The sequence below is a fragment of the Colletotrichum chrysophilum genome (genome assembly GCF_026319265.1).
Source record: "Colletotrichum chrysophilum strain AFK26 chromosome Unknown scaffold_9, whole genome shotgun sequence".
In the NCBI taxonomy this organism is placed as follows: Eukaryota; Fungi; Ascomycota; class Sordariomycetes; order Glomerellales; family Glomerellaceae; genus Colletotrichum; species Colletotrichum chrysophilum.
The window spans coordinates 375,222-398,793 of NW_026517296.1; the positions used below are offsets into that span (position 1 = coordinate 375,222).

At 55.4% G+C, this 23,572-nt stretch overlaps 4 protein-coding genes and 1 non-coding gene across 5 annotated transcripts; 3 read left to right on the forward strand and 2 right to left on the reverse strand.

The window, feature by feature from the left end:
• Positions 1-74: 74 nt before the first annotated feature.
• On the forward strand, positions 75-1,223 carry COL26b_001965 (uncharacterized protein; the record flags this gene model as incomplete). Its single annotated transcript, XM_053174901.1, has 1 exon — positions 75-1,223. One exon carries the CDS (start codon positions 75-77, stop codon positions 1,221-1,223), a length of 1,149 nt encoding a protein of 382 aa, XP_053041196.1.
• Positions 1,224-2,047: 824 nt separating this feature from the next.
• Positions 2,048-3,798, reverse strand: COL26b_001966 (uncharacterized protein; the record flags this gene model as incomplete). Its single annotated transcript, XM_053174902.1, is given in 4 exon segments — positions 2,048-3,190; positions 3,217-3,258; positions 3,273-3,395; positions 3,778-3,798. 4 exon segments carry the CDS (start codon positions 3,796-3,798, stop codon positions 2,048-2,050), a joined length of 1,329 nt encoding a protein of 442 aa, XP_053041197.1.
• Positions 3,799-9,616: 5,818 nt separating this feature from the next.
• On the forward strand, positions 9,617-10,605 carry COL26b_001967 (uncharacterized protein; the record flags this gene model as incomplete). The annotated part of the gene is made up of 2 exons (XM_053174903.1): positions 9,617-10,233; positions 10,428-10,605. The coding sequence occupies 2 exons, from the start codon at positions 9,617-9,619 to the stop codon at positions 10,603-10,605; spliced, it is 795 nt and encodes a 264-aa protein (XP_053041198.1).
• A 1,267-nt stretch (positions 10,606-11,872) lies between these two features.
• COL26b_001968 (uncharacterized protein) lies at positions 11,873-13,252 on the reverse strand (the record flags this gene model as incomplete). The annotated part of the gene is made up of 3 exons (XM_053174904.1): positions 11,873-12,939; positions 12,988-13,130; positions 13,182-13,252. The coding sequence occupies 3 exons, from the start codon at positions 13,250-13,252 to the stop codon at positions 11,873-11,875; spliced, it is 1,281 nt and encodes a 426-aa protein (XP_053041199.1).
• Positions 13,253-16,301: 3,049 nt separating this feature from the next.
• COL26b_001969 lies at positions 16,302-16,382 on the forward strand. The gene has a single exon. It is a non-coding gene; the product is annotated as a tRNA-Gly (tRNA).
• The last annotated feature ends 7,190 nt before the right edge of the window (positions 16,383-23,572 follow it).

Consider the following 23,572-nt stretch of genomic DNA (forward strand, 5'->3'; position numbering starts at 1 on the left):
AAGACACCACAACTAGACAAACAACAAACCCGCGCCCTGCCTCGCGCGCGCGCAATGCGCAATCACCATTCATAATGTCGTCCTCCCCCGAACAACCACAACACCCGACGCTCCCCTCCTCGCCATACCCCTACGCCTCCGCGCCCGACATCATCCGCGCCCACCAGAAAGACGCCTACTACAAAGGCCACCTCTCCAACACCCTCACCTCCCTCCACCGCCTGCTCCTCGGCGCCCGCTCCGCCCACTCCGCAACCTCCCTCCACCGCCTCCTCGCCGACACCCTCTACCTCGCCCTCACCACCCTGCCCGGCAACCGCACCCTCGGCGAGGAGTACTGCGACCTCGTCCAGCTCCACGTGCCCCCCAGCAACCCCTCCGCCGCCGAGCTGCCCGCCCTCCCCCGCCGCGCCTCCTACATCGCCACCTCCGTCCTCCTCCCCTACGCCCTCGGCCGCCTCCTCCCCTCCGTGCGCGCCCGCATCCGCGCCGTCCTGCAATCCTCCCTCCCCAAGGGCCAGCCCCAAACACCAGGCACGACCCGCCAAAAGCTCGCCGCCTACATCCTCGCCAACCTCCCCAGCCTCACCTCCGCCGCGCCCCTCCACGCCGCCACCCTCGCCGTCTTCTACTTCACCGGCACCTACTACGAGCTCGCCAAGCGCCTCCTCGGCTTTCGCTACGTCTTCACCCGCAAAGTCCCCGACTCCCCCGACCGCGCAGGCTACGAGGTCCTCGGCGTGCTCTTAGTGGCCCAGCTCGCCGTGCAATCCTACCTGCACATCCGCGCCACGATCTCCGACTTCTCCACCTCCCGCGCCGCCCGCGAGCGCGCCCTGGCCGCGGGCCATGTCGACGTGTCGCTCGATTCGAACGCGTACGCGGCGAACACGGCCGTGCTGCTCTCCGAGACGGGCACGCCCGGCGGGAACGGGGCCGGCGGGGCGAAGGTTGATATCGCCGCGGTCACGCACACGCCTGTGGTGGCGGCGGGCGAGGCGCGGTATGATCTGAGCGATGACAAGGTGATGGGGTACATTGCGGGCGCAGCGCAGCGGAAGTGCACGCTGTGTCTGGAGGAGCTGAAGGACCCGTCCGCGACGCAGTGCGGGCATGTGTTTTGCTGGACGTGTATTGGGGACTGGGTGAGGGAGAAGCCTGAGTGTCCCCTCTGTAGGCGGGAGGCGATGGTGCAGCATATCCTGCCCCTGAGGCTTGCGTGATGGGAAAGGGGGGTTAATTTTTAGCTGCCCGGTGAGGCGATGCGGAGTTTACTTTTGTACATTTACATTATTATTATTACAGTGAGCGGAGAGCTTTGGTGGTTAAGACCAGTGGTGGTATTTCATCCTGAGTGTATGCAGGACTGGAGTTTTCATGAACAAAGGCATCCGAAGCAAAAGAGTTTGTACGAAATGAATTATATACCACAGAATAGAGGTACACTCATGAGATGATACAAAAGGTATTAGCACACTCCCTTCACAATTGTCAAAATCAACAAGATGCTCAGAGAAATGCAACGAGAGACAGAAAACGTGTTGGTCGACCTTCCTACTCAATACACAGAAGAGTTTGAAAAAGTGTGAAGAAATATCCCCCCCTAGACACTGTGTCTCCGCCGCGCTTCATATCAATGGATCAGATGGCTCGTCGGTTATAAGCTTTGAAGACCAGCTTCCTGGGAGTAATGCCGACCATTGGATACGATGAACGGGGGACCAGTATCAAAAAAGAGGAGAGAAAATAAAAAGTGATACTGTTTGTCGACCAAGACAAGTGATCCGAACACCTTTCCCCCACCCCCACCCAATGGTCCGCCCTGTCTCCCCTTGAGGAGGGCCCGTTTGCCCATTCCAGGGCTCGATGGCTCTCTATTCCATCGTGTAGGTATCATGTGCCATTGTGCGTTCCAATAAAAACAGTGGAAAAAAAAAACATCAAACGCTTAAACTCCGTATCCTTTATGAGTTCCCCAGCCCGGTTATCCGTTGGTTACAAAAGGGTGTTTGGGGGTTGGAGATTTAACTCAAGCAGCGAAGACTGCTCAGGCAGTGAAGAGTACAATCTCTCCACGCTCGTTGCGCCTCATGCGCAGGGAGCGCCACAGCTCCTTCTCCTCCATTAGCTTGCTGAGGCTGTCGCCGGAGGAGGAGCGCTCGCGGTGGAAGCGCTTCAGGGCCTTGTTCATGCTGCAGCCGCGCTCGCTCTCGGGCCCCTTGTTGACGAGGGACAGGAAGACGTCGGCGCGGGGGCGGAAGACGACCATCTGGTTGTCGTCGCCGTCGCCGTCCTTCTTGCTGTCGCGGGAGCCGGGGCGGTACTCGATGAGCTTGGGGGCCTTCTCGCCGTCGCGGTGGCGGTGCGAGGAGTGCTTCTTGGAGGAGGACGAGACCTTGCGCTTCTTGGCCTTGGTCTTGCTGCTGGTGTTCATGTTGAGGAGGCCGAGAATGTTGTTGCCGATGCCTCCCTCGGAGGACTTCTTGTGCTTGGAGTGCTTCGTCTTCTTCAGCGGGCTGAGAGGGGACGGGTCGGCGTCGCCGCCGGAGAAGTCGGGCGACGGGGGGAAGACGGGACGCATCATGGTCTTGATGCCGCCGGTGAGGCCTGAGTGCTGGAGCTGGGGCGGGGCGTCGATCATCATCTGGTCGGTGTCGACGTGAAGACGCTTGCGCTTCTTGTCCTTCTTCTCACTGCCGTCCTTCCTCCTTCTCTCGTGCTTGGGGGCGGGTGTCTCGTAAGGGTCGAGGGGAATGGAGCCGGCGCCGTATTGGACCATAGCCTGGGGGTCCTCGTCGACCATGGCGCCGTCCTCGTCCAGGAAGGTGCTCGCTTCATAGCGAACCAGTTGTGTCTCTTCGTTGACTTCCTTCTGGCCGAGCTGGAGCGTTGAGGCGGTGGGTGTTGCTGCTTCGAGGAAGTCAAAGACATTGGGAGCGGAGGGAGGTGTAGGTGCTTCGGGTAGGTTGGCCGGGGAGGCACCGTCGTCGCTGCCGCCGCCCTGGTATTCGTAGGTTTCGAAGACGTCCTCGGGGACGTCCTCAACGTATGCTACATGAGCCATGTTGTCGTCGGGAAGGGGTACGTTTTGCGGCTGGATGTTGTTTCTATTGTTCTGCTTCTTATTGTTGTTGATGTTCTTCTCCTTGTAGAGGGCGCCTTGGTACTTTTGGGCTTCGCTCATGCAACTCTGGCGTTGGGTTAGCACATGACTACCTTAGCCTCGGAGACGGCGCCCGTTGGCGGCTCGATGAGGAACTGGTGGGACTTACGGTATGAGAACGATATTCGGTGCCGGGGAAGTAGACCATGCAATCGATGCAAGTGTAAGTGGCGCCTCGACAACGGTTTCTGTGCGGGTCGAGCTTCTTCTTCGTCAAGACATCACCACAGTTCTGTGGTTGAGCAAAGCGACAGGTCAGTGATGTTGCGCAGGATTTGCTAGAGCAAGATAATTGGATTCTTGGGGGATGAAGAAGGGTGTATGGTCGGGGAGGCGAAGGAGGGACGGGACGAGACAGTGACTATTAAAGAGCATCCAAGGGGAAGTGGAGGGGTGTTTGTTTCCGTTGCTGGAGGGGTGTGTGTCTGGTGTCTTGCTTGTATGGAAGGTGTGTGGTGTGAGGATGTGATGTCAGGTCAAGAGGTTATAATAAGACGACATGGGGATCCTCGGGGGGGTTACCGACGGGGGGTCGTACGGAGAAGTAAAGGGACCCTTGGGATGGAGGGGGAAGAGGACGAAGAGGAAGAAAAGAGGGCGACGGGCGGGCTTACCTCACAAGAGAAGGACACCATGATGAAGGGAGCGACGCTGTACGATGATGTGTTGTCCTTACAATGGGCTTCTATTGGGCGCGGGACGTTGGGCTGAGAACGGTTTTGACTGGGTCGCGGTATTTAACGGAAGAGAATGAAAGGCGGTTTGGGGAGGCGACGGAATGGCCGTGGTGTATCTGTCGGCAGGCGGATTTGCAGAGTGCAGATTCAGGGCGGCGCCTGACTGGCCGGGCTGGCGGGCTTGGGGGATCGTCAAGAAGTGGACTGCAATGCAAGCCGGGACGTGCCTTGTACGAGACGAACAAGGGCAGACTGGGGGACGACACTGAGTGTTTTGGAGCTTTGGGAAGCGTAGCTGAGACTTTGGCAGTCGGTAGCGGGTGTGTGTGTGTGTGAGAACTAGCGGGATGGATGTTGGAGACAGGCCCGGGCGTGGAGCGAGGGGAATGTTGTTGCTGTTCGATGTTGATTGTGTGTTATGAGAGTAAGTGTGTGTTTGTCGGCGGCAGCAGACAGAAGGATGGCGAGAGGACGAGAGAAATGGCGAGACAGCGGGTGACTCGGGGGGAAGCAGGCGCAAAGGAACTCAGAGTTCAATCCAACTCGAGATGTCAGGGGCTTCCTCCGTGTTGGTTTCGCGTCTCAAAGACGTAGCTGTGCCGGCGATCTCCAAAGTTGGAATCCCTTATTTGGAGGGGTCCAAGGGGGCGACGTCCGCAGGGGGGAGGGGAATGGAAGGGGTGAGAATTTGTTTCGCGCTTCAGGTGTGTTGGATGTGGTAGAGAGAGACGCAGCTGAGGAACGCGCGCAATCTCTGCCCCTAGAAAAAAGGTGACCAGCTGCAGGTGACGACGGGTAAACGACTGGAGACTGAGATTCCTGGACTGCAGAGCGGGAATCCAAGCTGGGCGATGTTGTATTTTGAGCGAGGTGAGCTCAGCACTGGAAGTTTGCGGTTGCGACGAGTGAGCGAGAGTACGAACAGCTGGAGGAGCTGGTGGCGTGGTGAATCGAGGGGCAATGGCGTCAAAACCGGCCTAAAGCTGTCCAAGATTGGCCGTGCTGAGGATGTTTGGACTGGGCGGATGAGATTGCGCTCGTCTGGAGAATGCGCGACGAATTATCGGTTGCCAAAGACACGGCTAGCGACGAGGTTGAGTTGCGGAAAGTCGTGAAGCTGCGCGGGCTGCACTGCAAAAAAGTCTATGCAAACAAAGTGGGAATCGAACGAAACTTTTCGCAGTGGGATTTTTTTTTCTCTGGTCCGTCTTTGTCGTGGAGACGTTGGAGTGCATCGCAGTTGGGCAGCTCGACATGTTGTTGCTAGGCGCACCCCGGCTCTTTCCCAGTGACAGGCGGTATCCCAGGGGAACGACGGTCATTCAGCAGCAATCGGTGGTGTCGAGTGGCCCAATGAATCCAAAACCCAGACGAACGACGCGTCTGATTGGCTGTACTTCGGATGATAGCCAATTCCCAGTCGACCAATCGTTGGAGACAGGGCGACAACGGTGGGGGTGGTTGCATCTTGTCCGCCTCACGGGAAGAACACTGAAGACGGTGGACGATATGGAGACTCTGCGCAGCACCGTCCTTGCGTCCGTCCAGCCTCCAGCGGGCGACCATTGACCATCCTCTCTCACTTACTCGCAGCTCGAGATCCCACTGATTCCACCTCGAGCTGCAACGGAATGCACCCGTGGTGGGCTTCTGGCTTCCTGGCACCGCAGACCGCCCCCGCGCTTCGCCCGTTTCTTCACAGGGCGAGCTGTTGTGGAAATGCGAAATGCAGGCCAGTGGATTCTGTACCTTATGCCCTTACCTTTGGGGGTCCGCTAGTGATCGATGTCTAAAGAAAGGCAGCTGTAGCTGCCATGAGTCCCTGACCTGGCTAGACATGCCGTTCGACATCGATCCACAATCAAACACATCACGACAACGCCGTCTTTTGCATAGACAAGCCCGGGGCGTTGCCAGCATGAGAAGCGCAATTGCACCCGGTGGGGCAACATTCCGGACGGACCGTTGACTGGAATGCAGTGTCTTGTCGTCGTCCCCGTCCCGTTTGCCGCGGTTTCACGGAAGGAGACGAGAACCCCATGTTCGAGTGACGAGAGAGAACGGGACTCAGGGGTAAACCGAAGAGCAGCAGAAGCTTCTGCTCTGCTTCTATTCTGGGGACGACTCGGCTTCCACGACAAGGGCAGGGCCAGGCCACGCACTCTGATCTTCTGAGTAAGGTATCCGTATCCGAATCCGTAGTAGCTGAAGTCAGGTCAGATTATGCTATGCCTTGCCAGTAGTATCCGTAGACCACCGACTGCCAAAAGAGACCGGACAAGGAGCGGCCACATGAGACGGACCAAGCGAGGGCCCTGTCCCTATCCGCCGGCTGGCGCTGCGAATCAAAGGGATGACGACGACGTCCCAGAGGGATGGAACGGCTGCTGCCGCCGCGTTGGGCGTCCAGGTCGACGTCTCGGGGGGCCGTCACATCGCTTTCTGGCACGCTGATTAGCGGGCTGCATGAGATGGCCCAGCTGGCGGGCAGCCCCCATTTGCAGTGCATCGCCGCCCTTCAGTGTTGGCCTGTTGGGGCATGTCTTCAGCGCCGCCCCCATAGCGCGCGTCTAAAATCGACGGACGGCCGAACGAACGACTTGTCGTTGGGGGCTTGCGAGTGGAAAGACATATAAATTTGGTTGTTGGTTGCCGGCTGCAGGGACGCAATTAGAACGGACGAAAGTCGTTCCTTTTCCTGTTCCTGGCTTTGCCCTGGGTTCCTTCCTTGCGTTAGGTCGGTGGCTTTGCCCGCGTGCCGTGCCTGGGATTGCTTAAGAGGATGCAGCTGTTGGAAATCCTCCCATGTCCACTTCCCTTTCGGCCTTGCGTTTGGGCTGCTGCACACGCCCTCCCTACCTTGCCTCAGGGCGCGGCCCACGTCGTTTCCATCGAGCAAACGGAAGCATAGAATCTGGAGTCGGATCGACGATGGCAGCTTAGCTGTAGGAGAGCCCATCGCGTGGATTTCCCATGACTTGCAGGCCACGTTGGCAGTGGATGCGAGACCATCTCATCTGGACCGAGGAGCTTCAATGATTGACGGCGCCGTTGTAACTTGCAATTCGTTAGTACTGAGCCACATTGTTCACGCAAGCCAGCCCGCAAGGATGAGTATCAAGCCCCAAGCTCGGCGCCAGTCGCACCTCGTTCCAGCCAAGACAACGCCATTGATCTCCGCGGTTGAGATTGAGATGGTTCAGGTGTCTTGCCCTGGATAGCTAGATCCGGACGGTGGAAGTGCGCGGCAGTGAGCAGCGACAGGAAAGCTTCGGGGACCATTCGAATGAGCTCCCCGCCGTGGTGGATGGATGGCGCACCGCGGTTGTGCTAAGGTGACCTTAAAGTCAGCCCGGCGCAGGACCAGCTTAGGTAATGTGGAAGCTCCCGACAATCCGTCCGATGCGCTTCCGCGTCTACCGTCATTCAGAGCTCCAGCTTCAGCGTCTAAATCGCCCGAGCTGCCCCCTATTGTCGGCCTCTGCCAATCACCGCAACCCGCTATGTCAGCCCACGGCGCACTTGGGGGCCCGAGATTGCATTTTGAGAGGCACGAATCCCCCACCAGGTCATGCCTTGCCCTTTCCTTCCCTGTCACACGCCGTCTTCCACGTCTAGTTTCAGTGGCAGATCCTCCTAGGTATTGAAGTAACGAGACGGCGGACACAAGTTGATGGATGTTGCGGCTTTGGATGCGTTCCCCTGAGTTCGAGGGAGCTGGCTACCCATTCCGGCGATCATGATCCGTCCCTCCATCAAGCAGACTTCTGTCACTGTCTCGTGTGGCATTTGGTGTGTATGCTGACTTGCCGCGGCCACCAAAACTTACATGCGATGAATCGTCGACGTGCTCGAATAGGAACAGTGAATATATCCACGGAATTGCCGCAAGATATGAATGATTCATGTCAAGTTGCTTCCTCGCGATAGAGTCTCTATCTCGTTGAAGAGCTGCAAAAAAGCTCACATCTTCAGCATGGCAAAGCGGTCATCCCGTGCTCGTTTAGTACCCAAGGTAAGCTCAGCAAGCATTCCATCTCCAATATCAAAGACGGACCGCCGGCAATGCGATGGCTGTTTATTGCTTCATGCTAGGCGCGTTTAGCAACAAACGCAATGAAACCACACAAGACTATCAACGCGTGTGTCCGCGTCGCAGCGGGACAATGTCAGCCAACCAACACCTTAAACACCGTCTAGTGCCTCCTTTGACTTTTTTATGATATCCCCTCGCTTCATGCTGGCTGTCGTATTTCGGAAACTAGTTCGCAGGACATCTCGCCTCCAACATCCCCCTCCCTATCATCATTACCGATCACATCGTATCATCGCTTCTCGCAACTCGACTCTTTCCTCGCGCACTCTGTCAAATTGATTGCCTCCGCCTCCAAGGCCCGTCCAACAAGCCTTGGCAGCCCTGCACCTCCGAAAAGAACCTGCCGGCAACCCCCAAATCAGGTCACCTGCCGCATCGACAAGCCTCCCAGACCCGCCTCGTTGCTGGCCCCCGACCTCATCCACCGATTCGAATTTCGATGCACATTGAAAAAGGCCGCCCAGGACACCCACTGCGCTGAACGCTGCAACCCCCCGACAGCCTTCGCTGCACCCCAAACCTCCCGGCCGGCGGCACGGCTGTGAGATCCCGCCTCACACGGTTTCCCTCCTGACCTGCATCATGCGGCCCTGCTAAAGAAAACCACACCACTATCTCCCGTCGCCCGTGTCCTCCCGCGCCTTCAGTGCCAGCCGTCGTTGCTGCTCGCAACCCGAAACACGGAACATTCACGACTCAAGAACAAAAACGAGAGGTCCAGTGCCAGTGAGCTCTGGCTCCTCAACAAACTGACACCGCTCTCCGATCTTCGGTTTCGTTCCGATCAGGGAACGCTGCCAGCCTTTCCGGTTCCAGGGTCGACGGTCAATCACCAGGCTTAGCACTCCGCTCCGTGCGCGACCCTGTCTGTTCGTCCTGTTGCGAGCCTGCGCTGCGGTTGGCTGCCCACCGCAGTTGACCTGGACCTGGCTCGCGTCTCCAATCGCCTCATACCGACTTGCGCTCTAACATCCAACCCGTCACCTTGCCCGCCAATCTCCGCGTGGGCTGTACTTGCTGCCCGCTAGCGTCGGCCTCCACCGCCTCCGCGAGGCTCCGCTCTCTCCTGGACTCTGCCTCCTCGCTTCGGGCCTTACCTTCCCCATCAATTCTGGTCAGGTCCCTTCCTAATCCTATTGAGGGCTCGCCGACTGGTCCAGCATTGAGGAAATATAATCTTTCCTCCGCCTTTCCTCCCGCCAGGAAAAAGAGAGACCCTTCCGAGATGTCTTCCTCCAATTCAGCGTCGTCGTCCTCCAACAGTTATCTTGAGCAGGGTGTCTCTATGCTCAGTACTGTTGGCGCGTACATGCGGCTACCAGCCATAGCCTCGACGGTATGGCCATTCCCGCCTCCTCGTCCTACGGACTACCCATCTTTTCTCACCGAGCCTTCAACCTTCCTGTCTGCTACCCCTCCTCTTGGGCCCTCACCCCGAGATGGTGCCTCTACCGCTATGCTAGTCCCCAAAGCTAATCCGTCTCTTTTGCCTCGCAGGGTATCGCAGCAGTCTTGACGACCCTCCTCTACTTCAAGCAGAAGTAGGTGTTCCCTTCGCCCCCAACCCAAGCGGTTCGCGTGTGTGTCCATGTGACGCCACCTTCTTCCGATGCGACCCCACAACGAAAGCAAGCTAACCAGACCATGTGTGGCTCCAGGGCTTTGATTTACCCTTCGCACATGCCCCCGAATTCCCGCACCGAAGTCCCACGACCTTCACAATACGGAATTAAAGATTTCGAAGAGCTGGTCATCCCGACAAACGATGGCGAAAAGCTCTCGGCCTTTTACATTCGGGGCCCTCGCGGCGGCAACAACTCGAATGTCACCATCCTGATGTTCCACGGCAACGCCGGCAATATCGGTCACCGCCTGCCCATTGCCCGCATGCTTATTAACTTTATCGGCTGCAATGTTTTCATGCTCGAGTACCGCGGCTACGGCCTCTCCACCGGCGAGCCTGACGAGTCCGGCCTTTTCCTCGACGCGCAAACGGCGCTTGACTACCTCCGCGCCCGCGCAGAGACGAGCAGCCATAAGCTGGTTGTCTACGGCCAGAGCTTGGGCGGGGCCGTCGCCATCAAGCTTGTCGCCAAGAACCAAAAAGATGGCGATATTGCGGGTTTGATCTTGGAGAACACCTTCCTCTCCATGCGCAAGCTTATCCCATCCGTTCTTCCTCCGGCCAAGTACTTGACCCTTTTGTGTCACCAAGTATGGCCGAGCGAGTCGGTGATTCCCAACATCACCTCGGTGCCCATGCTTTTTCTCTCTGGCCTGCAGGATGAGATCGTACCGTAAGTCTTCTCCTCTTCGTTTTTGCTACCTTTCTACCCAGCGGATATGATGATCTGAAGTCACCACCCACAAAATATGAGTCCTTCGGGACGCTTGATTTTACCCTACGACGAGAGTCTGATACCGCTTCTCCAACATGTTTTTTTTTTGTGTTGTCTTGGATGTCACCGCTCTAGACTAACACATGTCTCAGACCTCGTCACATGCGCCAGCTTTACGAGCTGTCCCAGGCACCCTCCAAAATCTGGAAACCCCTGCCAGCGGGCGACCACAACTCTAGCGTCCTCGAGGAGGGTTACTTTGAAGCGATAGCCGACTTCTTGGCGAATGTAACCGGCGGGGCCAGCAAGGAAGAGAAGCAGCGCTTGTAGAGAAAGCACTTCGAGGACGAGGAACGGTTCAACAGGCATGTGGCCGAGATCCTAGCGAAGGGGTCGGACCGGGAATCCCTCTTCTCTGTATTTTCAGAGGCTTTCTGCTGTCGGAGGCAAAGTCGATACACGGGCATGCACGCGAAGGCGACCTCTTGAGTTCCTGGGATGGATCAAGACGGCCTGCGCGAGACGACAAGAGGCGAAAGACTTTTTTATGGAGGCTGGTGGCGGCAGCGTCTCTCTCCTACCACCTAATAACCATCTCGATGGTCCCTAGAATGATACCCCCACCCGGCGCCCACAGAACGGGCCGGGGTGCTACGTTCGACTTCCTAGAAGTAGCATATAATTAATGAAGCAACGACTTTGGTATTCACATCTACTGTACTGCATATTCATCAGGTGAGATGTGATGTTTCTACACCCACGGCTCGGGTGCGGGGTGGTTCAAGGGACAGGGGAAGCCAGCCCAGGCCGCGTGGACCACTCAACCACAGACCGCGGCTGAGTCCACGGGAGGTCGTAATGCCTGTCTACAAGCTGAGCAAACCGTTTTTCTCCCTCTCTTCCACGAAGTTCGCAGGTTGTGAGAAGAAACGGAAATACGTTTCTGTGAAGTGCGATCCTCTTGACGGTGTTGATAGTTCACGACGTTGATGACTGGGACGAACCCTGCATCCCGTCCAACGAGGAATCCATGGCCAGCGGGGGAGGACAGGGTTTGTAGCTCGGAATCCCGTGATCGTATTCTGACGTGGCATGCTTTGACGTAGCCGACTTGGTGATAAGTAGATTGCGCGATATCGCGGGTTCTGGGGCTTGACGATGATGACGATGCGACTTTGCTTTGCGTTGCGTTGGGTGTTCGAAGTGTACGTCGATGTCATTGTCGGATGAACGGGAATAGAATAGCAATTATGAACGATTTAGAGATGGTTGCATGATTTAACTCGTTTTTTTGTTCGATTTTTGTTTTCTTCTTCTTTTGTGTAATGTCTATTTCAATATTCTGAAGCTGTTCCCCTGTGATGGTTTCTTGCTCGTGAAAGCATATTGCCCTTCGTAGGGCATCTATCTAAGCATCTCCAGTGACAAGTCTAAAGCTTATCTCTCCGTGATCGTGGGGATATATGGATATGCGCAAGGCGGGAAATCAAGGCGATAAACCACCAAGCACCTTCCTTGTCCAACGATCTCAAAACGTTAACTTCCTTGGCCGGACAACGTCACTTCTGGTCTCTCATCCTGATCCCTGCAAACCGCCTCACTCGTCATCCGCAGCAGCCTCCCAATCGTCCGCCACGGAGTCCTCGACGACCTTCTTCCTCGCAAGCTTGGAGAAGCTGACGAAGCCGCTGCTGGGCCGCGTCGTCTCGGGCTTGGCGGGGCCGAACACCCTACGCTGGGCCGCGGCGCGTCCGACGACGGCGTTCCAGCCCCCGGCACCTGCGGCGGCGGCGCCCTCGCGACGGAGGACGTTGAGGTTGGCGTCGGCGGTCACGAGGAGAGCTGCGGCGGCGAGGCCTTCCTTTGTGACCGTGCGGGCGACGAGGGGCTTGAGGGAAGAGAGTGTCGATTCGACGGCGGAGGGGCTGGTGCCCCAGGAGGTGACGGGTACGGCGCGAATCAGGATCTCGTCGGACGGGAGGAAGGAGGTTGTGAAGGAGAGAGAGTTGTGGGACTTCAGGTGCGTGGCAAGGGCGGAGTCGATCTCGTCAATCGTGAGGCCGAAGCGCGGTGCCGTGAGGAGGAGGGCGTTGAAGGGCTCCGGTGCCGCGGAGGCGTTCGCGGAGGAGGATGCGGCCGGGGCGGCGGTGAGTTTGGCGGCGTCGGCGCGGATCTTGGCGCACTGAGCGAGTGTCTTCTTCGGGGCGGACACAAAGCGCGGGGTTTTGAAGACTGAGACGTGGCGGTGGGGTTCCGGGTCCTGGCTCTCTGAGTCAAAGCCAAAGTCCGCAGCGAGGTTGTGTATGAAGGCGCGCTGGGCTTTGGGCATGGGTTTGAAGCGGAGGCGCTTCTCGGAGGGCTCGGAGGCAAAGACTCTGAACTCGCGTTCCTGATTTTGGGCCCACGTAAGGGAGAGCTCGCGGAAGAGCTTGAGGGTCGTGTCGGAGTAGGGGATGTGGTCGTCAGTGTGGTCCGGGTCGACATTGAGAGCGGCGGCAAGGCGCTGGTTACGTTGAAGACGGAGGCATTCATCGTCGCATTTGAGGGTGTCACGGTCCGGTGTGGGGTTCGTCTTCGTGGCGAGACACTTAACCTCTTTCTTGCGGTTTTGGCATTCGCAGGTAATGAAGGTCTTGCTTTGACATGGCCGGTCTTCCTTGCATTCTGGTGATTGTTAGACAGAAGTCAGGAAGTTGAAAAGGGATCACGTACGGTAAGGGGCGTGGCACGAATCCTGGCAAGCATGCTCGCAGGACTTGCGCGTCTTGCCGCAGGGCTGGGCGCAATGAGAGCCAGGAATTTCGGCATCTTCACACTCACCCGGGCGATGACACTCCTTTCTGCAGGTGTGCGTGCTGATAACTTGTCAGTGTATGTCCAATCGGGTAGTCGTGTGCTTAACCTACCCGCACTTGAGCTTCTTGCCGCAAGGAAGACCACAGCGAGCTTCCTCAAGCCAGCAAGGTCTATTCTTCATTCTCTGTTTGCCGCAGATGCAAGCCTTCTCCACGAGGAAAGGGCACTTCGGGCAAGGAACATCGTCGGGGTGGCAGTTGTGTTTGACCGAAGGGTGGCCGCATGGCGGAGCTCTGGTACAATCAAAGCGGCACTCAGGGGGCGGGGTGCCGCAGGGTTGAGGCGGCTGGAGGACAGTCCTGCCGCAAGCACAACTGATTTCCTCGAAAACAGCCTCCAAGCAGCTCGGGCATGGCCCAGAATGGCAAATTTGATAACACTCATGAGTTCCGCACTTCAGCGTTCTCCCGCACACGCGAACACAGATGTGCTCTGCCTCCACCTCCTCCGCAATCTGCGGGCGGTGTTTCCGTCTGGCGGCGGCTCTCTCGATGGCCCGCTTCTCTCCAGGGCAGCAGCGCTCACCACACTTGTGACGGGCGCAATTCAGTTGACCCTGGCAGACCCTCATGCACATCGGCGGCGCGATTTCGCCTTGGTGACAGAGCGAAGTGCAACTGGTACGGCCGCATCGACAGCTTATGTCCATCTTTTGGAAGCAGGGGTTGCAAGGGCCGATATGGCAGGTGTCGACGCACTGGTGGCCGCAAGACAATGTCTTTCCACAGGTCTTCTTGCAGTGAGGAACCTCATCCTGGCAAGACTGTCTCGGCTGGTCGAGAAGCTCCTCCAACGGCGTCTTGCCGCAGGGGCAATTCGCCACGACGTCGGGGGAGAGTGGGCAGTGAGCCGAAACCTCATCCTGCGGATGACAGGTCTTTTCACACCCATGAAAACCGCAGTCGTAATTTCTCCCGCAAGTCGCACCGCAATCGAATGAGCCGTCGAACCAGCTGTCCTCGGAAGAATCCTCCGACTCAGAAGAAATCTGACCATAGTTGAAGGACATCTCCAAATCGCCTCGTCGATCGCAGGGGATTTCCTTATGCTCCTTTCCACAGTAACATCTCGCCTGCATTGGGATCTCGCAGCTACCACACAAGCCTGGATGGCATGGTGTCGCACAAAAGTGCTCGCCGCACGGTAGCAAGTCTCCGCAAATCTCCTTGCAACTCCATCCATTGCCATAGTCCGTCTCGGTACATCGCTTCGTAACTTCATGCTTCCCGCAGAAGCATGCCTGAGTCGGGCCCATTAACGTACAAGGTGGACACGGCCCGGCGTGGCATTCGAGGGGGCACGGGTGTGGACATGTCGACCTGGGCTTCGAGCAGGTTTGTCCGCAGGAGTGAGGAGGCAGACCAGGAACGTTTCTCGGGTTGATGTCTTTGCCACACCAGCAGTGATACGAGGTGGGCTCCTCGGTAAGGTTGGAGTTGCAACCTGGGCATCTCCAAGAGTGCGTGTCATCATCCTTCTTGAGCTGGCTCGTGTACCATTTCTTGACGCAGGAAAAGTGCAATACGGTCCAACACAAACCACAAGACCATACTCGAGATGACCGCAGCACTTCGCTTGAACAAATGACGCACTCGTACTGGCCGTGGCTAATGTCCTCATGGATCCTCGTAGGCAAATCTGCTGCTGTAGACTTTGGTGCCAGAGGATATTGAGGCTTCTTCTGCTTGGGCGCAGGTGCACTTTGACGGCATTAGTCTCAGAAACATAATAAGTGGCGAATATCAAACTCACGATCTCTGAGGGACGGGCTGCCCAGGCACGAAATCTGGAGCAGCTGCACTCAAACCAGCTGCCGCATTTTCGTCGGGGCCGGCATTCGTCGTTAAACGACCACCAAACGTCCGCTGGGTTCCAGGGACGGGCGCCGCAACTCCGGAGCCGCCACGACCGCCACCTCTTCGGCCACCTCTAGAACCACCACGGCCTCTTCCTCTCCTTCCTGAGCCAGAAGCTGACGCATCTGGTGCGATCTCACGAGGTGCTGCCGTTACAATCGGCTCAGACGCTGGTGCTGGGCCGGCCTGATTCTGGCTTTGATTCTGGTTCTGCGGTTGCGACTGGGCAGCGGCATTCCGGCCGCCGCCTCGACGACCGCCATCACCCTGACCTCGACCCCCTCTTCCTCGTCCGGACCTGCCTCTCCTTCCTCCCCTGCTTGACGAACTCGCTTGAGTCTGCGTCTGCGTCTGAGTCTGCGCTCCTCCGCCTTCAGACATGGCTGATCCGCTTGCTGTCGTCAACGTTTGCTGTGATGATGAAATGGTGATTGCGCTTTTTGAAATACAGCGTCTTCGTACGGGTGCTGCCAGGCTGGGCGGCAAAGCTTGGGCGACAAAATGCGGCCTCACAAAGAGTGAATGGGAAAGAAAGGAGGTGAATTGACTTTGATGTCAAGCTTCCTTTCCCTTTGAGGGCCCGGGAGGCGACTTTTAAGATTATGGAAGCAGCCTCTAGATGAATCGAAGTTCCCTTTGGGGGCGGTTGTCGACGGGCCGGACTTAATCGCAGAACAGTTCATTGGGTGGGGCTCCGCTAAAATTTTGGTCCCCGGGCTTCCTTTGGTGGCAGGAGTGTGGCAAGTATTCGCTGTGGCCGCTGTAAGGCTGACAAAACAAGCAGGAGGAGCCGTAAACGGCCAGGCCAGTCACTATGAGTCACCATGGAACTTGCATGGACCCTCGGCCGCACGTTTCTGCTGCGCTTCTTTGCCGCTAATTCCAATTGAACGACATATTTGACTCAACTGCTGCAATACAGTCATATCGTCATGCAGAACCAAGCCACATTGGGGGGAAATTGAGAGGATTGCTCGTTGCATCATTAGATTATTGCATGGGCTATGTTTCGCTGTAGAACGGTTGTAGTTGGTGGGGTTGTCGCGGAGTTTGGCCTCAGTGGATGTCACTTTTCGCTTGCGGCTTGCAGATGCTGATGCCCCGTTCAGAACAGGGCACTCCCATTGTCCATGTTGCAAGCATACTGCGTTTTGGCCAATTGCTTCAAATCCGGAACTTTGATCATCATCACTTGGTGTCCAGCCCAATTGTGCTTCCTGTGCGTCTCAAGAACATCACTGGAGATCTGTGAGGCGCTGGAAGTGCGAATGGTTGTCACCTGTATGACAAAGATAGCAGGTTTAACACCCACAAGCGCCGATGGTTTAGTGGTAAAATTCTCCGTTGCCATCCAGCAGCGTCGGGGAGCCGGGGGTTCGATTCCCCCTCGGCGCAATCTTTTGCTCCGTTACACAACGTTTTCAGAGCACGAGTTACTTTTTTAGTACTTGCTTCGCAGAAACATAACACTGGTGAGAGCGAGATTGCTAGAATATCATATTTTAAGCTATTCTGAGTGAGTTGCTCAGCAAAGACGCCGTTCGCAGGTGACCTTCAAAGAGACAAATCTTTTGCTATGTCGCTACAACACAATAGTTGAAGCGAAAAGCTTTGGGAACGTTTTGCTGAAGATGTAATCCTGCGAACAAACAACATAGCAACTGACCTGATTCATCCATAACTTCTTGTTACTAGTATTGCAGATGCCGACGTGTTCAGAGTAAAAGTAACATCTATGAACGCGCTTGCTTACTGAATAAGTGCGATCCAAAGATCAGAACACAAATACAGAACACCAAGTATAAATCATGTAGCATTAGTGTGGTGAATTTGACAGAGCGCCAATCGACTTGTGTTCTGTTCTGTGAACACTATGTCTCATTCAGTTCTTCTTGCTTACACTTATGAAAAGTTTCACAAGAACTGTCTTCAGTGGGAAACAAAAGTAGATGAAGCACGCCGCCTTCCCTGTTGGCTTTCCTTCTTCCCGTAGCATTCGGGATGTATACTACTAATATCACAGCTCTTTATCCAGAAAATATCTTATGCGGAATTGGAGTATATGTCACTGGCATGGGACTTGTAGAGGACTGGGTTAGTAAAGCTCAACTTCCACAAAGCAAGACACAGTTCAGCCTTTGAAAAGGTAGCTTGAATTGCGTCGTTTGGCAAGAGATTGACTAGATGATCCTTTTTTATATTTGTGTCCTATCTTGAAACAGTCTTAATGTTTAGCCTCTATCCCGTCAGACTCGAGACTGACGACTCCAAACCTTGCACGTCATACTGCTCCGTGTAAACGTATAAAATTGGCATCAGTTACTGGAAGCTAACATCTGTAAGACAATTGTTGACGCAATAGTAGCAACGGTTATCTTTTGGAATCAAAGACATGTCTTATGGTTTGGATCCCGTAATTTGCAGACACGTTATGACACCACTTGGCCTCGTAGAGGTGATATGGTCTCTTGTTTTGGCAGTATTCTGAAGGAATAGCTTCCCAGGCATACAAAGCATCAGAGCCAAGTAGTATGGCTACGACTCGAAACGCAGGTGAGAGGGTTTTTCCAGTTTACGGGCGCTACCATTTCACGAACAGTCGCGCAACTCTTGGGTTCCCCCCTGCAAATCAGAAGTCACGGAGGAAGACGCAATCAATTGCCTCACAAGCTGGCTCAGGCACAATGACCGTCTTTATGCACCACAGAGACCGAGGAGTTGGAAATCATAGTGAAATGGAGAGAGAGTGTGGGTGGGTGTTGAAAAACGACAAATCGTTACTAGTTAGGTTGTAGAATTCACTACTCGCGAAAAGAATTTGATACGCCAATGTACCAGTTCCGGGTGCCTTCATGCCTATTCCTGCGATGTTCTAGCCAAGTGTGCTCGGTGCCCAGGCAAACTCAAGTAAAGACGGTGGCTCTATGTCCGGTTTCAACGCCGGGGATATGTCGTGTGCTAAGTAATACTCAGCCGACGACAGAGCTGCGCAAGTGAGACGGATGTTTCAATACCGGTATCCTTCATGTCAACGAGATTCAGTTCACCTGCAAATGTCGCTGGGTGATTGATATCATGGCCTTTGAGTGAGGCAACGCAAATAGGACTAGACATCCACACATCCTGGACCTTATGTCAACCATGCAAGAGGCTGACTTCTTAAAAAGGATAGGGTGATTTCTCGTATACATGATTTCCCGAACAATCACTCACCTTGACGTGGTCAGCAGCCAGATTCATTCTGAACTCCCTGGCGATCTAGAGAACATCCTACAACGAAGAGAAACGACTAACTCCCTTTTCTCTTCATGAAAATCGTGCAAAAAGCAAGTTGAATTTAACATTGAGATCGCTCCCGCTATCTGACTCATACCGTTAAACCGACGCAGGGATCAACGACTGACGGGCGTTGTCTCACGACGTACAGAGCCTCGCCATCTCATCCCTTACTTATGGCAGACGCAAGGGGTATGGGCAGACGTCGGTCACCAAAGCTCAGATCTCATAACCTTCTGATCTTCCTGAAGCTATTGAGAGAAATCCACTTTGGGTACTTTGTGTCGAGTGCGAGGAATCTTTAGGTCAGAAACCAGGGGTTGGTTGACCGGTGGGTTTGGCCGAGACACGGGCGCCGATACGAGCGGCTCGTTGGTCAGGCCTGGTGGCACATCCGAGCCAGAAATATCGAGGTCTGAATGGAAATGTGCCATCACACCTTTGGGGCCGAAGTGATGCGAACGCCATCTGCTTCTCTGTAGTGAGCGGTCTAGCCGGCGCTGCCTCCTTTCCGATCATGATTCCTGCCTGGTTGAAGATACATCGACCAACATCCAGTCGTCGCAAGGATGTCGTCCATTTAACTTCCCTTGTCGCACAACCACCACCGGCCGATGAACCCCGTGACCGCAAAATTGACCCGATAGTGACTCTCGGAACTTCAACATAAGACAAGACGTATTCCATTGACTCAGCTGGACTCTTCTCCGAGGTAACACCAGCTGACCATCCAACCACAGGTCGGCGGGCATCACGCCCTTTAAGCTCGACGCGCCGCCAAGCTGCGTACAGCTCCCCTCACCGTGGCGGATCACATGCACACCAGCCTAAGCCTTGTATTAAAAAGTCTGACGTAAATATTCTCGTGGGCTGAAAAGAGAGTGTCTACCTTCTGGGCGATGGTGGTGCAGCTGCCACAAAGCTTGGTATCACCAGAACCTCACATGTTGAGAGCCAAGAACGACACCGGTCGAGTCACTTGGCAAGAGGCTGCATGGCCAAGAGGTTTCTGCGCGACGACGTGGATGCCAAGCGGCTTGCGCAACGTGCGCAATCCTCATCTATGGATGTGGCTGTGAACTCAGCCCAATGAAGTTGGAAAGCCATCTCCGAGAGATTGGGAATGTGGAGATGAGATGAGCGGCCACTAAGGGGTGCCATTGGCAAGAACAAGGGGTGTGTGAACGGAATGGGCCAGATTGAGAATCGCTAGACGGCAGGCTGTCTGTGGTCTGCGTGCCCTCGGCAGTCATATAGATGTGCACGAACCAGCAGCCCAGGAGCAACGGTAGAGTGTACACGCCAGCTTTCCAGTCTGTGCCTCTGACGATAGTGACTCGGAGTGGAGCAAACCCGTCTATTTGCCAAGGCGGCTGTCAGGCTGCTTACCCATATGGCATCTAGCATTGAGCCATTCACTGCTGTCAAGGTCTTGGTCTTTGCCTCAAGAGCCGTGAAAGTCGGAGCGTCCGATCCAGAGGTGCAGGGCCCCGACCAAAGGATACGAATAGAAGCAAAGAGACTATGGTTTGGGCTAACGTTGTTTCCTGCGGCAAACGAGAACTGTTTCTCATCTAGAAGCCGAGCTCGAACGGCAGGATCACATTCCCGTTGCCTACAGCTCCGATCAGTCAAGATAAGAGGCCTTTCCGAGCCCTAGACATAGCAGAAGCCAAATGGCTGCAGAATCCTGCGTATCCCAAAAAGGAAAAGCAACGTAACTGAAGACCGCCGTCTTGGAAACGAGTGCTTCAGGGTTTCTGTGGGATGCGTTGAACGTGCCGTGCTCTTCAGGGTACTTTAGTGTCGGACACTAGGCGCTAACCCCTGACAAGATAAGCACGCTGCTTAGAGAATATGAGTCTACGGCTCGGCAACCAGCGGCTGCAGCCTAGAACCCAAGAAATAGAACGTTGGCTTGCGAAGAGCTCGCCCCTTGCTAATGGGCGCTGGTGAGGGCTATATTAGTCCTTAATTTGAACCGCGCAGTGGCGTTGGCCACTTAGGTTGGCCGGCGCCATGTGCTTTCCATACCATTGGGATGCGGCAAAAAGTTGAGAGCTGGAAGACTAGGTAGACCGATGGTGCTTAAGCTGTCGTTGTGAACTCGGCCTTGACCAAGAGCTAGGAAGAAACAATCACGACAGTTGCGGGGTCGGGGATCGAATGTGAAGGACCCCGGACTGAACTGTGTGGTTATCATTGTGCGCTAAGAGGGTAGCTGGAAGGTGCTGTAAGTGTTAAGGTGGCTCGATAGGCAGCAACTAGGTACGGCTGATTCTGGATATGTCCCTGGTTTGACGCCCGCGGTTGCATGATGTCAGCGTACTACATCAGGAGCAGTGATGGTGTGTCTCGCAGTCAGCAAGAGAGCGTGAGATTCGGCAGATCTCATGCTGCCGGAAGGCGTCATAAGACAAGATGCTGGATGGAGTTTGGTAGCCAAATGACTGGTCGCGGCTTCGAGAGCTCGACTAATGCGCGTCTGACAGTATCCTGGCACAACGTTGGCCGACTTGGCGACAAGTCCACCTTGTTACCCCCAAGACAGCCCAAGGATAGGCGGGGACAATTAGTAGGGGTGGCGATGGTTAGCCGAAGGGCAGGGTACGCGCTTGTATCGTGAAGGCAACGCAGAACGCAACTTCCGACTGGCCAGAGTTTGCCGTGGGCAAGCAGCGATGTTTGCTCCAGGTTGGCAGAATGGCTGCGCTATTGAGGGAGCTGGACTGCTAGTCGGTTCAAATAGAGTTAACGTCTGTTTTAGACAAGCCACGATGGCTTGGCCGTTTGACTAATAAAGTGGCTGCTGAGGCTTCGCGGCCATGAGAGGGGCAACCAAGTTGTTGGTCTCCTTTGCAACCCCTTATCGATATGGGCACCACAGCGAGATCCATCCGGCACAGTTGCTTGTTGGGCGCTCTCCTTCGAGAAGGGCGACGCAGGGGGGCAGCCCCTCCTGGCTTGTTCACGATGGTTGTTTCCATTATCGGGAGGAAGTGGCGAAGCATCAAGAAGCGACCCGTCGGTCGATTCTGAGATGAAAATAGACCGTGCGATAAGGTTGTATCGGTGAGGATTGTATCTGACAAGGAATATCCAGAGGATGCCGAGTCGTCGACATTTGATGTCCCGACTTGCCGGGAGATGGCCAGGCAAGGAAAGCGGAAATGGAGGCCCAGTTCCGGCCGAGTGAACGCTCAGATGAGGCCCAGTTAGTGCGGAGGCCAGACCTGGATGCCTGGCAGGTTGTTCTGCAGCATCACAGGTTCAGATCGGTAGCTCCATGCTCAGCCGTAGCTGGGATCAGGGGTTTTCGGGTCCCAAAGGGGGGGGGCAAGTATTGGCGATTCCGCCGAAGAGAGCAGACCACTTGTTCGTCCTTGTGATAGACGGAGAATAAGCAATTCCATGTGTAGCCGTGTGCAGCATCGCACAACAGATCGGTGGTGATCAAGAACGAGGGCTTTCCCTAAGGCTGACTAGGATGACACGACACGTTGCGCTGCCACGATGCCTGTCATCTTTGAATGGGCTGAAGCGTTGACAGAGAGACAGAAAGTTTTCTGAAGCCATAATCAATGGATTGAAACCGTGAGATTCTTGGGACTCGGTTACGCCATCTTCTTGTCAATGGTAAGGCGTGGGAGGGAGCTGAGTGACGAAGCCTGCGAAGGAGAAAAATGGTGAGCTCTCCAGAGAGAAGGAGGATGCGCTAGTCGTTTGAGTGTCAGGTGGAGCCTTCCTACCTCGATTAAGATAAGTCAGGTCCGAGAAGGCAACTGAGGCGGAAGGAAGTCATTTGGTGAGCTGACGAATGCGAGAAGAGGAAAGAGAAAGAGCATGAACACACGACCCGAGTTTGCCGCCCCTGTTATGGTTCCCGATTGGGACTAGTCTGAAGCTGTACGTGCTGACTGCAGAGTGGGGCCATGCAGGGGAACGCGGAGCACACGGATCACCAGTGATCTTGTGCGTCGGCCCCTGCCGCCTGCAGGTCCCCTGTCAAAGAAACGCAAGATGGAGTCGACTTCTCTTGACTCGTCCCATCTCTCCAGTGTCACTTTCTCGTATCCTTCCTCACTGGCAGCAGCTGACAAACAGCATTGGCCTTGCGCGATACTGCAACTGGACGATGGCTCGCCGGGTATCGGCTCTTAGCACAGCACGGCTGCACTCTGCCTCTTTCTCATTCCCGGGGGAACGAGAAGAGGTTGACGTTTCTTGGCAGGTACGAATCCGTACTCCCAAGACCTTAGCCAAGACCTGGGGTTGTCATGGTATTTCGTGAAGTCTCTATGATTCTGGCTGACGGTCTTGCTGTCCACAGTATCGAATGCCAAGAGACGGACTGACGGGCAGAAACGCCATCCTTCCGAGGCGCTTGAGACAGCGACAGCAATACATTGTCGGAAGAGAATCGATATACTCGCCACCAACATATACCTACTATGGGTGATGTGGGTGTACTGCAAGACTATTTTCGGCGCCTCAGGATGTCGTCTTCGGTAGCATGGATGTGACCCAGCACCTCGATCTAGCCATCGATAGACGGTGATCACGAAAGAACGCGGCCTGGGTGCGCACGCCGTCGTCAGTACCGAAGAACTGGAACCGGATTACCCGGTCTGTAGGGAACACCTAGGCGCCCAAAACACCTCTGTTTACCGCAGATCTTCTCCGAAGCCCAAGCCTCGTGCTCATGCGCCTTCTCGCAGAGCACCCGGGGTTTCTTGTCGGCATTACTCGGCAAGATGGCAACTTTACCCCAGAGCGCTTAGCAGAGAGAACAACCAAGAATGGCAACGACAATGGCAATATGGGAAGAGATGGTCGAGTCGTCCCTTGACCCCTGCTCCCTGACCCTGGGCCAAAACTAAGCTTACCAGATAGAGAAATGGATAAGCTATCGGGTACGTACATATGCACCCCCCTGTAGGGAGCGCCCCACTTATGCTCGACCCTGATCCCCAGAGGGCGATGGCATTGGATCTTGGAGAAAACACGCACAGGAAAAGAGAGACGTGCACACCACCAAATTCTGACCTCCTTTCCCATCTCTCACTGCCGCTTCCTACTTTGTTTGCCAATTTCCACATGCGCGTGGCAATCATTCGAATGATGAACTGGGCCGAAGCCCGGCGGTTCTTCGTCTTTTCGCGCTCGCCTGCGGAACCCGGCCTCCCGGTTGGGCCTTGATCTCTCAAGTGGTGTGGCTTCTCGTGTTGCTGGGCAGCTTCACGATACGGTTCACTTGAGCTGAGTGAAAGAGACATACTATGCTGATGGTCAAGTTCAGGCTGAGGGCG